The sequence below is a fragment of the Maylandia zebra genome, linkage group LG1 (genome assembly GCF_041146795.1).
Source record: "Maylandia zebra isolate NMK-2024a linkage group LG1, Mzebra_GT3a, whole genome shotgun sequence".
Taxonomy (NCBI): Eukaryota; Metazoa; Chordata; class Actinopteri; order Cichliformes; family Cichlidae; genus Maylandia; species Maylandia zebra.
Genome location: NC_135167.1, coordinates 40,344,676 through 40,359,855, shown reverse-complemented (window position 1 = coordinate 40,359,855; position 15,180 = coordinate 40,344,676). Strand labels below are relative to the sequence as shown.

Below are 15,180 nucleotides of genomic sequence, written 5' to 3'. Positions count from 1 at the left end.
GCGTTGGTTTTTCATAATAAATGAAAAAAAAAAGTGCACATCCGCTCTTACTCTAGAAGAAAGGCCAGGCTGTTTCAAATATATATATCTTTTATTGATATGTTTATTTTACTGCAGGTTTATGTGAATCTGCTCTGAATACAGCAGCTGTCTGTTCTATTGAACACCACCTAGAAACATTTATTCACTGTGGGGACAAAATAACTGAAGTTGAGGCGTCAGACTTTCTTTTATTCACATCACTGCAGTTTAATCTAATAGCAGGCACACAGGCTGGACAGGAATCAACCCCCAGCCCTCTCGGGGTGACTGGGGACCGCTCGGTCCACCTCCAGGATCCAAGGACAGAAACTACAAAAAGGCAACAGTCACGTTTTCTCAGATGTCTTTAAACTGAAGCACGTCACACAGCTGCAAGCGAGAAGGCGACGAGGCGATGGTTAAACTGCAAACTGCTCCTTTAGCAGCTCACATCAACCTTCCTCTGAATCTTCATCGCTTTAGTCTCCCAGCGTTTCTTTGGTGTCACGCTACAAACGATCGGCGCACATTCCTGCTGTCTCTGCTCTCAAGGCGGGTTCAGAAAATAAAAAAAACACGAGCCAGCAAAATTAAACACAGTCAGCAGGTGTAGAAACATGCGGGCGAAGGCGAGAGAGGTGTGGCGAACATTTAAGAAAAGAACAAAAACCTCAGATTTTCACAATAAAGTCAAAGTACACACGTACATAAAAAGCACTAAAATAAAACCTGCAAAGCTGAAAAGACCGACGCCATCAGAGCAGCGTTTGTACAGTAGAAACCTTAAAAAAACAAAAGCTCACTGACATTACGTAACAGCATAAAGTCCTGATCCTTTATTGTGACATTTGGAAAATAAAGGCTGAAGCTCTGAGATCAAAGTGATGACGGCCAAAAGCCTCGTCTTACTTTATTCCTGTGAATACGTGAAAGTTAGGATGGAGACATTTTCAGAATAAAGTCAGCACAGTTAGCAGCGTTACAGCTTTATTCGCAGTCGCTCTTCCTGACAGCGGCGTTTCCTGCACAGTGACGCTGCATATGCGGCATCAGTGAGGCAGGAAGTCACGCATGGATCACAACGCACCGGACCGCTGCTCTGTGCCAGGAGGAGCCGTCGTCAGCCGCCTCTCCTCTGACTGTGGCGGAGCTCAGCTGGTGATAGCACTTCCTGTACACCTGCTGCAGGGTGTGATTGGTCGCTCGTCCAGCTCACTGTGTATCCCAGGAGAGGGAGGAGCACAGAGTCATCGCCAGCTGCGGACGCAGAGACGGCGTCTGTAGGGAAACACGAGCTGGGCTCGGGTCAGCAGCAGTGCAGCTTTCAAAATAAGAGCGAGGATGTTGTCCAATAGCGACTCGAGCCTGTGTGTGGGAATCTTCATAAAAATATTCCGAGCAAAGTGGAAAAATCTGTTTTCTCTGTAACAGAAAATAAAACGTAGCAAATCTGTGACTCATCTCCTGCTGCCCACTCGAACATTCATCCAAGTCTTTGTTGATCAGAAGATCCTGGAGCAGGCAGGAAGTCTGTCCGGGCGCATACGCGTTTATTTAAAAAAAACAAAGTTTCACTAAAAACAACGTCTTAAAAAAAACAACCGAAACGTCTGCAGATGGGCCGCGGACCACAGTTTGGAAACCACTAATCATAGGTCGGTGCGAGGGTCTTTAAGCAAGGCACTGAATGAACGTGACGTCACCCAAACATCCACATTAACCGCTGCCGAGGTGCTGCTGAGCAAGGCACTGAACTCCAGAGATACAGCAGCGCTCATTAATACTCGTGAGGATGAAATCCGGTGACAGCGAGTCTCCATCATCTCCATCATCTCCACCTTCAGCTGCTCTGTGATCAGTCAAAGGTCACCCGGGGGGTCAGAGCGGAGGAGAGGACTCCACCTTCAGAGGGACGGCGGGTCGCAGCGGAGGAAGAGGAGGCCGTCTGCACAGAGGAGAGAAGACGTTACAGCTCACGGCTCACTTTTACATTAAGGCTAACATCAGAGACGGCCTTCGGCGGAGCAAACAGCTCCTGCACACGTTTCAAATTCAGTTTCAACACGTTTACATCTTCAAACCGTTTCAGGCCTAAAAATCTCCCGCCCAAAACTGGCGCCTGTGACTCTGGTTTCTCAGGTTTTATTGTTTATGCTTGACGCTGTTTTAGTTTCATGTGCTGAGAGGTGTGATGCTGAATCAAATTTGCAGAGATTCCTGCGAGTTCAGCGCCTCCGCCCTGCTGCATACCCGCCACAGGAAGCCGCCACCCTCACTCGCACGTTTTCACGCCCTGGCATTTGTGCAACACTTTACAAAAAGAGCAGCTTCCTGTTAAAAAGTCACAACTGTACATGTTGAACGATTAGCTCCACTCTTCGTCTGTTGGACGAGCGGATTGGCTCAAACACAGCTGCAATTTCACTCATGATGCAAACATGTCCTCGTGTCTCTTCCTGTCAGATTACAGGAAACCTTGAGGAAGTACACTTACGTCATCGTCTTAGATCAGAAAGCTTTAAGAAAGAGACAAAAAGCTGTCGGGTGTACCTGTTGGGTCCGGCAGCAGCAGGTGCGACTGCCCCGTGTGGCGGCGGTTTACTGTTGGAGTTGTAGACGGGGTGTGGCGGAAGGTAGGGGTTGGACGGCATGGCTGGAGGGCGGGGCTTTTTTGGGACTAGAGGTTTGAGTGGAACAGAAACCTGCAGAAAGAAACAAATGAGTGTCACCTGTAACTGCTCGGCTGGCTCAAAGGAAATGTGACATCACGGAGAAGCTTGGAGGATTTTTTAAATCAAAACGGCTGATTGGTTTCCTCTTTACGAATGAATCAGCTGCAGCTTTGAAACTTACCAAGTCTGAAATGATAAAACAGGTGATTCTATCCAATCAGGAGCCTGCATGCCCAACGCTCACCTGCGTTCCTGAACGCCTCATTAATGTTGGGCATGATTCCAGCCAACCAATCACATCACACCCTCACACAGCCAGTCTGACCATCAGCTCTCAGTAATCACAGTGATTGATCAATCTCATCACCATTTCAGCTCCTAGCACTACTATATGCTCTCTATGTACTAGCAGCTAGCAGCATGCAGGTAGGGCGTACCTGTCCAGGTGTGATGGGGTCAGGGGGGAGAGGCTTGTTGGGCGGAGCTGGTCGACTCACCAGCTGCTGGAGGGTTAGCGAGGAAGAAGAGAGGAAGAAGAGTGAAGCTTCAGCAACAAAGACGAGGAAACGTGAGGAGGAAACAGAGCACAGCAGGTGGCGAGGACTCGAGGTCGTTGAGCTTTATTTTGAAATTCTCTGTTGACTGACGTGAAACCGAGAGGTCTGACTCACTAATGAGATGTTATTTCATATCAGACTGATAGCGCAGCATGCAGGCAGGAAAGACATGGGTCAGACAAACTAAGCTGTCAGGCAGATGTTTCACCTGCTGATTGGCACCAACAGTTTCCTGGAACTTCAGATTAACTTGACCACCTGCTGCATTAGGGGAGGTGTGAGGGGGTATTTCTATTTCTTATTTGTGTTTTTCGATTTAAATATTTTAGAGTTTTATGACTCGACTGGAGCGGCGGGACCTGAAAATGAAGCACCAGCAGCTGCAGTTCCTCTGACATCCAGCAGAGGCAGCAGTGAGTCAGTCCAGGGTGAATTCTGCTAATTTGTATTTAAGGATTAAAGTTTGCACTTTTAGGGGCGTGGCCTCTTTGACTGACAGGTATCTGCTAGCTTCACCTGAACTGGACCTCTGGACCGTGTTTGTGCTGCTGGCGCCTTTTTATTGACATCATCCAACCAATAACATGGCTGCTGTGAGGTCACTGTACTAACAGACCAAGAAGGTGGAGCTCCAGTTTTGCTGAGTGGGGTTCTGTTTTAACTTCAGCGCTACATCAGCAGTGACAACACGTTCCAACAGGCGACACACACACACACACGTACTGCAGACAAACGGGACGGACAGTAACACTACACACTACAGGTAGCGTACCTGGTTGGAGGGGGCGGGGGGGTCAGGGGGCAGAGGCTTGGTGGGGGGGGCCGGTCGCTGTTTGACCAACTGAAGCAGCAGAAATAAAAAGTCAGAAGAACATCGAGTCAGTGTTTGGAGGTGGAGACGAGGCCGAGCTGAGTCAGCGAGGAAGAGTTCAACATTTTAGGGAATCCTCAAAATTCCTCGTTAAGGCTGCTCTGCAGGTGAGCATCCACCTGAGCTGACGAAGTCGGCTTCTGTACTTCAGCTATGAAAATTAATAACGTGCTCCTAATTATGTGGCATTTGTGGCGGCTCACACCCAAAACACTTTCGTGCTAGCAAACAAACACTGAAGTCGTTCGCAGTCCTGGAGAGTTATTGATCGACTCCTCAGAAAACAACACGCCGTGTTTGGCTGCACTTCTGCTGGGAAGCTTTCGCTGCTGCAGGAAAGGAGGGAGATGCAGCAGCAGATTGCAGCACGTTTGGTTTGTCCAGGATCCACTTCAGCTGAACACCTCATCGAGCCAACACATCTACCTGTGCAGGTGTGTGAGGGCCTGAAACCGGGCATGAAGAGCGCCTTCTCAAGCCTTTGCTGTTTGGAAATGCAGCTGACCGCCATCCTCCGGCTGCTCAATTAGTGTCATGTTTAAGGAAAAGTAGACGAGTCCACACGCACCAGCACGCCTCACTCTCCTCACGTAGCCGGTGCTTCCTGTCGCTGCTGCTCGTTGTGTTCACTGATGCCGTCTTTGGTTTATTTTCCCTGCTGACCGTCTCTTACAGAGTCCCGCCCAGAGCGACACGTTAGACGACCTCAGCTGATTTTATTTCTGAGGTCTCGGGGACGCAGAGAATCTGAGGATCTTTTAAAATGCTGAACTTTTCCTGCTTTTCCACTGAACACTTAAATCTGCACGAATGATTCGCTACGACTAAGACGACACGACTCACACACATCATGCATCACGACGACACGCAGACACACTCAGGACACCTGAACACGCACACACCTAGAGGGGAGCGGTTACCTGCGGTGGAGGTTTTAGAGCAGGGTCTGGGGGGAGTGGCTTAGTGGGAGGAGCAGGTCTGTCATGAACCTGATTGGAGAGGAAACAGGAAGCAGAAGCAGAGTGACAGCTGACAGACTCAGAGGTCAGAGGCCAAACGGGCAGGTGTGTTAATGTCAGACAGAAGAGGAAAAGGTGCTGGAGCGTGCCACTTCCTCTGAGCCGTCGGCGACGTTTCACTTCATGTTTCTGCGAAGCCTCGCTCGCTTCTGCTCGAGTCTCAGTATTAATTTTACTCACTGCAGACAGGAAGTTTACTCAGAACGGAGCAGGGCGAAGGAAGCGGCGCCACAGCGCACACAGTCATATATGCTCAAAGTAACACCGTCTGTGATGTCATTCGATACAAGAAGAGAAATATGGAAATATATTTTGGGAGCTTACAAGAAACCTTTTCAAGAGATTAAGGGCGATGCCTTTGAAAGAGTCTAATATTTAGCAGGATGAGGTTTAGAAGAACTGGGTGCGTTTTAAAGGAAACGTAGGAGGTGTTCGTGGATTAAAATAAAGAAAAACCCCAAACCACGAGTGGTAGACCTCACTCACAGAAAATCAACAAAACCTCCACAGTTCGCTTCAAATCTTTACTATTAAAAAGACCGATTTCAAAAATACAAAATTCGCTCTCCACACACACATCTTAATTCCCTTAATGCTCGCTCAGGCGGTTTGCCATGGCGTGCTGCACCTCTCCAGCTGCAAACAGTCAGTGTCGGCGTGTCTGTGCGGTTACTCTGGTTACCTCTTTTTGGGGCGGGGTCAGCGGGATGTCCGTCTGAGGGTTCAGGTGGTATCTGAGAGGTCGGACCTGCTCTCCGTTCCTGCCGTCCACTCGCTCCATCGCCGGAGTCCTGGACGAGAAGGTGAGTAAATCAAAGAGACACGGGCAGCTCAGGTGTGGACTCGTCCTCAGAATCTCTGTGATGCTCTTATTTTATTACAGTTTGTATGTTTTTAGAACAGCTGATCTAAAGTCACCGCACCTACAGGCCACAAACACAACACCAGCCGCACCAGTTCAAGCTGCTGCAGGTTTGTGGAGGGTGGACACGAGGAGCTCGGGGTTTTTTACATGTGTTTAATCACCTGAGCCGCTCTACAGGCTGGACACTACACCATCACTCTGCTTTGTGTTTGATTCCTGGCTGTGAAAATCAAAGCTCTGTGTTTACGCAGGCTTTCCCATATATGAGAAGTTTCATTTAAAAAGTCTGTTTACTGAGCAGCTCCAGCTGTGCAGCATCATAGACAACCAGACGTTTCATTGGGTGTTTGTTTTAATGAAGGTGATTTTGGCCAAATTTAACAGCACAACGTTCGTTTTTTAGATCTATAAATCATCAGTAGAACAAACATTACGAGGCCCTGCTGCTCAGTTTTCTGACTGGAAAAACAGATTTTTGAGACATTTTTCACGTCAGTGCTGAGGAAAAGAAACAGCTGATTGTGAGGAGTCAGGTGGGAAGGATCCAGGTAAGACTTAAAGCTGCGCCAGGAAAGCGCGTCCTGAGACGTGCTTGAAGGAGCCTCAAACTCTGACTTTGTTTAGTTTCTGCAGGAGGAGACGTGGACCCGCACAGCTTTAAGCCCTGACCTGGTTCTGCTCCACAGGTGAGAGCAGACAGTCAGTGAGGTGAAGGAAGCGGGCGAGCATGTCAACGACACTTTATCAGCATCCATCGGTCCAGCGCTTCATCACCTCTCTGACTCTAACGGGACAGAGCACAGAGCAGGACCCTGCAGGTCCAGCAGTACCTGGAGACGTGAGTGGGCGTTACCTCCAAACCCCACATCTCACAGTCAGCCACACTGCATCGTGGGTAAGAAAGAGCACATCAGAACCAGGCTGGAGGTGGAGAGAGGCGGTACAACTGAGATGAAGCTAACTGTTTCACATGAGGAAGACTGCACTGGTTTAACTGATCTTCATCAGTAACACACACACACACACACACGCACACACGCACACACTAGGGCTGGGTTTTTATAATCGATTCATCGATTAAAATCGATTCTGGCTTGGATAACGTAAAATCGATTCATTAAAATCCTGAATCGATTTTTAAATATAAATTTATTTTTCCTGAAACGCCAGAATCTCAGGTTGAACCTCACAAAATTTCAACAACCACCAAACAGCTAAAACAGTAAATGAGAGCAGGAACACAAAGACGTAAACACACAGCGCGACCCGCGGATCAGAATCAGTGAGATGTGACTTTCTCACGGTCGGGGCTGGAAGCCGACAGCTCGCTGACTCTGATCTGTCGGCGCTTTGTGTTCACGTCCTTTATGCGCTGATTCTAAAGCTGTTAGTTTGATGTCTCTCCAAACAATATTGACCGAACCAGCAGCAAAAGAAGATCCAAACTACGCTTCACATGAACATCGTCATGATTCACTCTTTCACTGTTTTGCTTCCACCGCGATGCACAGCTCCCTCCCTCCCTCCCTCTCTCCCTCCCTCCCTCCCTCCCTCCCTCCCTCTCTCTCCTTCATTATTCGCTTGCTTGTTACGCACCAGTCTACTGTTGTTTACAGGCTGTCGGCCGCTGTTTTTTTCCTTTTACATTCTTCTGAAAAGAAAACCTCATTTCTGCTGCTCAATACTGAACAAATGTAAACTTTTTAAAATTATTCAAAATGCAAAACGCTGTGTCTCTAATAAAACCTCTGTAACTTCAGATTACAATCATGTGTTGATTAATGGTTTTCTTTCGTTTTTGATCTACTGCAGAATATTTTTATAAAATCCCAGAACAGGAAAATCTCCTTCATGTTTTTCTGTTTTATCTTCAGCTACTTTGACACAAAGGCCTCTGCTGTGATGCTCACACCTGTGATAAAGTCTCGAAAGTGTCAGCTTCCTTTTTATAGATACAAAAATGTGTAAATGTACTGATCTGAATTATAATATTTCTGTCAATATTCGAATAGAATTAAATCGAATCGATTCTAGAAATCAGTGACAATACCCAGCCCTAACACACACACACACACACACACACACACACACACACACACACACACACACACACACACACACACAGGGTTACCGGTTGTGCTGTCGAGCTTTATGAAATGGGCTGTTCGGTCCCAGGCAGAAGAGACGCTGACGGAAACCAGGGAACCGAAGAGCGAGGAAGAGGAGGACCACCGGCAGGATGAAGAGGAAGATGACAAGCAGGGCGACTCGAACGGGATCCGATTCTGAACGCAAAAACACGAAGGATTAACGGGCGCTGCGGAGAAGACGAGGATCGTCTCATTTTTGGATGGTTTCTCAGAGCGAAGCACCTCGAGGCGCTCGGGCCGGGCCGCTGTCCACGCTGCCGCCGTGACCCGAGTACCTGCAGTCGGGCGGAGCCCAGCCCACCTCGCAGTGACAGTTCCTGTTGCTGTTACACACCTGCAACACAAACACACAAAACAGACTCACACTGTCACCAAGAACAGCAGGGACCCGGTTGTAGTTACAGTCTGTGGTAGCAGGCGGAGGTCTAACTGCTGCTTCTGCCTCCACCGCCTCAGCTGGAGGTGTGCAAGGAAACAGAGCTCATCGAAGGACACTACGGTCTCATCTGGATCCAAGTTTCTGGACCTTGTTGGTGGAGTCGGTGGAGTTTTTCATGTGATGGGGGGTGTTCACCACTAGGATGGTGGCGAGGTGGAAATGTTGTAGGTGGCTGAGTTTATGCTAACAATGGGACTCCTTCTTTTATGGGACTTTGGAGGTAAATACCATATTATCCATCGTTGATCAGCACACGTCTGCTGCCACGGACGTCGCTGTCACGAGACACTCTCACAAACATAAATCAGTTTAGTAACGCAGCGTGCTTATGTGAAAGTAACAGTAATCTAATTACTTTTTTGCAATAGTAATCCCTTAGTTTACGTGTTACTTGAAAAAAATAATTTGATTACGCGTTACTGCCCATCGCTGCTCCTGACCGTCTCTGGCGGTGGCGTCTCCCTGTTCTTGTCTGTACGGCCGACGCATCGACTCAGAATTATAAGATTGTGTTTAGAATTACAGAGTTTCTGAGGTTGTTGTTCTTTTGCCTCAAAACTGTAAATACAAAAAAGTTGCACAAACTAGTTTCCCACCACAGGAAATTTGTCTTCATAGTTTTATTTTTGAGATACACCAATTTTTATACACTGCAGGAAAAATGAAAATAAATATTATACTGCAAATTTGCAAAAAAAACAGCATATGCATCAAAATAAACTATTTCCAGCAGTGCAATATGAGTCCTCAGCATCCCAGAAACGACACAGGAAGTCATGAAGTCAAACATAACTTTTAAAAACACCAGTATAGGCTCATGAGATCCTGATGGTAAAAAACTACATTTCCACAAAATGACGTCACTTCCGGTTTCGGGCAGGTCATGGCGGACATGCGATAGTTCGCGCTGATGGATGTAGGAAGTGTTACAAACAGCTGATCAGATCACAAAGCGTGTTTCTGGAATATTATGTTTTTGTTGCTGCAAGTGCTTTTATGCAGTTTTTGCAAAGCTACATGTGGAAGGAAACTGTGACCGAGGACAAGCTGATGGCATCAGATGTAAGTACAACTCCTCCGGTTTCATATGCAAAAAAATTTATTGCGCTAGCTTACGTGGTTGCAGAGCTACTGGGATTTAAAAATAGTTACGCAAACTGGAGCGTGCTGCTCTGACCGGCTTTAAAGGGTTAATGTGAAGGATCCTCCCAAAGTGCAAGGCAGTACGTCTTTCTCATGACCAGCAGGGGGCGACTCCTCAGCACATAAATCATGACCTCAGTAAACTGATGAGTTTATTTGGTCTCATGTGAAATTATGGTGGAAACCTCTGTCTTTGTGCCAACGTATACCTCACACATTTTTAAACGTGACTCACCCCGTGGCCGTTGCATTTCCTGCGACACTCGTCCACACCGAACACTGACACATCCTGACACTTCTGGTTCAAACAGGCCTGAAACAGCAACAAAATCACACTTCTACAAAAGTTTGTTTCAAGAAATTCTCACAAAAATCTTACAAAACTCGGAATATTTGGAACTTCAGTGGAACATTCGGTTTTATCTATCTAAGGAGCTTGGAGAGAAAAGCCACTGGACTAAAGTTTCTTTGAAACTTTATTTTTCTTTCCCAGCTGCTTCGATAACCATGACCTGGAAGACTGCGAACCTACACAGACGCTTTGCTTTTAATCCTTTTTTGTTGTTGCATAATTAAAATTACTGCAACTAAAGAGAATTAATTCAAATACAAACTGTCCCCCAGCCTGTAGGAGGCGCTGTCTGACCTTGCCGCGGCCGCATGCGGTGCCGTGGGCCACGGTGGCGGGGTCGGACACGTCGTCACCCAGGTGGAAGAAGGTGCCTCTGCAGACCAGGTCGCTGTTGTTGAAGTGGACCCTGGTGGTGAGGATCTCTGCGTTGGTGCCCAGCAGGGGGCGGTCCCTCCCACCCTGACACTGGATCCTGCCGCAGTGAACGTCCCTGCATCGGCAAGCAAACGTGACAGGAAGTGAAGTGCGGGAAAAGCTGGAATTTTGGTTCCCATATGCATAGCAAACGTCCAATTTTTGGTCTCCAAAAGAAGATATGAACACATGAACACACACACACACACACACACACACACACACACACACACACACACACACACGGGCATGATGGGATTTGTAGGCCTGCAGTACAGTAACGCAGCAGTGACCGTGACAGTGCCCCTGTGGACTCACGAGTTCCTGCAGGGGATGTAGGAGCCGTTGGTCAGCTGACCACAGTTTCCATATTTGTTTCCCTTTTTGTTCACAGACGAGAAACAGACGGCGGGAGCGCTGGTGGCATCTGAAGACAGAAATAAAAACCAGTCACAAATGCACGTTTTAAACTGGTTTAAACCAAAAGAGCCAAAGTTTAGTCAGAGTACAACAGAAACCAGGCTTCAAACAGGAGCTGGCTCAGTGCAAACTGGTTTAAGCTTTGTTGGCTTCAGTGTTGTTCACTGTGCGGGTCAAACTCACTCCAGGTCGCTGGTACGTGAGGTGCAATCAGATTTAGGCTAAAATAAGCTGTGACAAATTGTGATTGATAGGAGATTTAGACTCGGTTTAAATCTATCTGCTCATTCTCAGCTGTGTCGTCCTCACACAGCTTTAAGTCCTCATTTGTGGCTCACAGTGATCATTTCCTCCATGTTTAATATAAACATCCAGCACAGGACAGGAAATGAGGGACAGGTACAGACTGGAGTCTTACTGGGTCCCCACAGCGTCTGGCACTGGCTGTGCATGCTGGCGCAGACTCCTCCATAGCAGTAGGAGGCGCCCTCCTCACAGGGTTCCCCGTTCTGCAGAAATACATTGGGGGGGCAGTAGGGGGAGGAGCCTGTGCAGTACTCAGGGAGGTCACATTCCCCGAGAGGCTCACGACACACCGAACCCGCCGCTCGCAGCTGATGGAGGAGGAAGAGGAGGAGTTAGATGAAAATACTGCAGGAAACATTGTTTTTATATTTGTGGGCATCGACGTCAGCCTGACCTTACAGTCCTGGCAGCAGATACCATCAGATGAGCACTGAGCTCCAGGAACCAGCTTACAGGTGGAGGCGTTACAGCAGGGGTCCTCACACTCCTGACCAATCAGAGCACAGCAGCACATCATCAAGAAGGAGAACAAACCAAAGTAACGTGTGTGACCTTCATCACTGCTAGGAGTGACGAAGAGTAACTGTGACTGAAACTGAAGCAAACGTGCTGCAGAAGCAGGTGAACAGGCGAGTACCTCCAGCAGGCCGCAGTCACACTCCTCTCCTTTCTCCACGTAGAGGTTTCCACAGCGAGGTCCTCCCAGCAGGTGCTCCGGCTGTGGCACGTTGAACAGACACATACCGCCGCCGTGCAGCAGGCTGACGGACAGATCTGCAGCGCTGCAGCTGCTGAATAGCTGACCCGGCATGAACCTGAGGTCAGAGGTCACAGGACACTGGTATTACACGGCTAAAAACGAACCAGGAAAGCCTCAGGACTGAAAAATGACACCGAAACTGAACCTGCGGCTCCTCTAATGGCCACTTGAGGCTCCAGCAGAGAGCCAGTAAACAACAGACACATTAAGGCTGCGTCACACGCAAACGGCGTTTTCGATCACTGATAACTGAGATTCTTTAAAACTCCTGCCACGGTGCAGATTTTCAAAAACTCTGTTTTTGCGTTTACGTGTGGACGAGGAAAACTGAGAGTTAGTCACGCAACGTCAAAGCTGTGCGCCTTGTTTGATGTGGCGCTGTGCGCCACATTGTTGTTTACATCAGATTATTTCTACAATGGCGGATAGAGACAAAATACGATGGCTGTTAATCCGACTATCTGCAGTTTTGTCGTGCTTACATTTACACACACAAAGAAACAAAAACGGAAAATCTGTGTTTTCAAAAATACCCGTGTTCATGTGGACGTAGCCTAGGAAGTCCAACTTTACAGCATATTTACAGCCTGATGCAAAAACCAAACGCTTTGGTCTCTGTGGATAATTTCATTTAGGCTTTATCGGGTTTTTTAAACGACAGACTGAGCTGATCGAACAGGAAACACGATCCAGCACCGGAGCTAAGGTCACGGTTCACCTTTGTTTTCAGCCTGAAGTGCGAACTCTGACCTGACGGGTCCGAGGGCGTAATAAGAGGTACTTATTGAAAATGAATAGAAAATTCAATAACCTTATTTAACTTTATTTGACCGGGCGAGACATTAAGAGCACATTCTTTGGGAAAAGGGGGAACGACTAAAAGCAGCTGTGCTCCTGCTGAGACGAGACCTTTAAGACTTCAGAGATGTAAAGCAGTTAAAGCACAGAGTAAAGAGAGAAGCAGGACTCGAGCGATGAGTCTCAGCAGGGTTGGGGGTTCTGGTCTGATGCTGACCCGGGTTAAACAGTCTGGCACTGACCCGGTTGAGGGCTCCATGATGCAGCCCCCGAGCCGCGGCTCGTTCTGGCAGGAGCAGTGGCGCTCCGCGGTGTCGTGGCTCATCCCGAGGTTGTGACCCAGCTCGTGAGCAACAGTTGAAGCCACGCCCAGAACACTGACCAGGTGATCCTGACAGGAAGAGAGAAATCGCTTCGTTTTTATGGAGCCAAGTATTTTGTCAGTAAAGTGTAAAAAGATCAAAATGTTTTACACTAAAATCTTGTTTGGCTAAAAATGTAAACGAATCACTAAATCACAGTGACACAGGAAGTAAACGGAGCTCGACGCGAAGGCCGACTCACCACGTTGACGCCGCCCGACCTGTCTCTGGAGCACATGGATGACTGAGACGCCATCCCCACTGTGGTGCCGTCAAAGGACCCGCCCCTGTGAAGAAGAAACGAACACGTGACGACCCGAACCAGGAGCGATGCGAGACTTTTATTTTGGTAAGTGCTCCTACATGACGAGCTGGGCGTTGTCATGGCGAAGGCGTGGCAGCAGGTCTCTGGTCCTCCACTCCAGGAAGTTGCTTAGGGTGTCGGTCGGGCTCTTCTCCACACGGATCTTGTCGCGGTCGCTCCAGATCTCCAAACCCGTGAGCGCCACGCGGACGTTCAGGGGACGGTAGAACTGAAACAGGAAGAAGAGGCGGTTCAGGTGCGCTGCTGCTGCTGCAGTGTTACAGAGGCCGGCTGTGACAGGAAGTCAGAGATCTCACCCAGTCCACCTGGTTGGCCACGTCCAGCATGCGGTAGATGATGGTGTTATTGTTCTTCTGGTAATTCAGAAACTGTGGAGCAGACTGCAGCTTTAGTCACATCAGGATGGAACAACCAACATGTTAAACTGCAAATCAAATCAGCAAACGACAAAGAATCAGTCGGCACATTTCAGGGTGAAACAAACTGCTGCCATCTTGTGTCGAGAACGCGCTACTGCAGGTTAAAAACCCCAAACAGCTGAAACTCTTTAAAAGACATTTGTTTGGCTCGCTGCAGCACGCCCCTCCTCTCTGCTCCAAACGCCAGGCCATGTTAATTGTCAAATCACATGACCTTTGCAGGTCAGAGGTCACCGCTCTGCTGCATTGAGCCGGGTCCCATCAGACAAACCTGTGAAATCCTGCTTTGAAGAGGTAACTAAGGCTACGTTCACACTGCAGGCGAAAGCGCATCAAATCCGACCTGGGTCACTGTCATGTGGTGCTGAATCCGATACATATCTGATGTTGTAGAAAGCTGCTGTTTGATGGTCATGTCGCATTAAATCCGTCTTTTACGTCACTGACACAAGACAGACGCCGATTATCAGCACTGGAGACAAACGAGAAAGCATGGCGGCCATTGTTAAAGCACGGGCCCTTTTTTCTCAGTGTCCTTCTTTCTCTAATTAATTTGTCAAAATTCTGTCGGTTACGACTCTGCAGAAATTGATAGACTGCTGCAACAACACCTGCTAGCTCTGTAGCCGCCATTTTTCCTTCCGCAAACAGAGCGTGTCATGTGTGACGGCTTCTTTTGCGCATGCGGGCCGCTTTGAGGGTTCACACTGGAGCGCGTTTGCGGTCACATTTTATTTGCAGTGTGAACAACCAGACAAAAAAATCAGAAGGAGCTTTAAGACCTGCAGTGTGAACGTAGCCTAAGAGACACACCAACAATACACACACACACACACACGCACACACACGCACACACACACACACACACACACACACACTGACCTCCTGGTGATCGGCCACCAGCACCAGTTCGATGTATTTGGTCTCAGACAGGATGTCTCTCTTCGTCTGCAGACAGAACACACACAGAGGTCAGGTCAGAGGTCAGGTCAGAGGTCAGGTCAGAGGTCAAATGGGAGTAAAAGTTTGACGTATTTGTAGTTTATCAAACTTCTGCAGTTTAACGACCCCGTCAACAGCTGCCGCACGAGGGCTGACCTACAGTTTGAAGCCTCCAGACTCGCTCACCTTAAAGAGAGTCGCCTTCTCTGTGAGGTGAGTTTTACTCACATAAAACAGGAACTGCTGATCTGACTTTAACACGTCATCTAACATCTTAAAACTCTTTAAAATTCCTGCTTTATTGAACAAAGTCTGGGGAGAGGAACGGCTTCACTTCCTGTTTGA

At 48.1% G+C, this 15,180-nt stretch overlaps 1 protein-coding gene across 5 annotated transcripts in view; it reads right to left on the bottom strand.

Annotated features, from left to right (window-relative positions):
• Window positions 1–72: 72 nt before the first annotated feature.
• The window catches only part of adam15 (ADAM metallopeptidase domain 15), a 27,696-nt gene continuing 12,588 nt past the window's right edge, over window positions 73–15,180 (bottom strand). The window contains exons 7-25 of one of the 5 annotated variants that reach the window (XM_012924652.5): window positions 14,776–14,841; window positions 13,771–13,842; window positions 13,513–13,682; window positions 13,352–13,436; window positions 13,030–13,178; window positions 11,867–12,044; window positions 11,624–11,716; window positions 11,342–11,537; window positions 10,822–10,930; window positions 10,384–10,579; window positions 9,973–10,050; window positions 8,378–8,489; window positions 8,137–8,290; window positions 5,823–5,931; window positions 5,042–5,110; window positions 4,023–4,091; window positions 3,131–3,196; window positions 2,572–2,723; window positions 73–1,966 (exon numbers count right to left, since the gene is read on the bottom strand). In XM_012924652.5, coding sequence (XP_012780106.3) covers window positions 1,900–1,966; window positions 2,572–2,723; window positions 3,131–3,196; window positions 4,023–4,091; window positions 5,042–5,110; window positions 5,823–5,931; window positions 8,137–8,290; window positions 8,378–8,489; window positions 9,973–10,050; window positions 10,384–10,579; window positions 10,822–10,930; window positions 11,342–11,537; window positions 11,624–11,716; window positions 11,867–12,044; window positions 13,030–13,178; window positions 13,352–13,436; window positions 13,513–13,682; window positions 13,771–13,842; window positions 14,776–14,841 — 2,190 coding nt within the window. In that variant the 3' untranslated portion in view covers window positions 73–1,899. The other 4 variants (XM_076886288.1, XM_012924654.5, XM_012924655.5 and 1 more) reach the window with 4 other exon arrangements.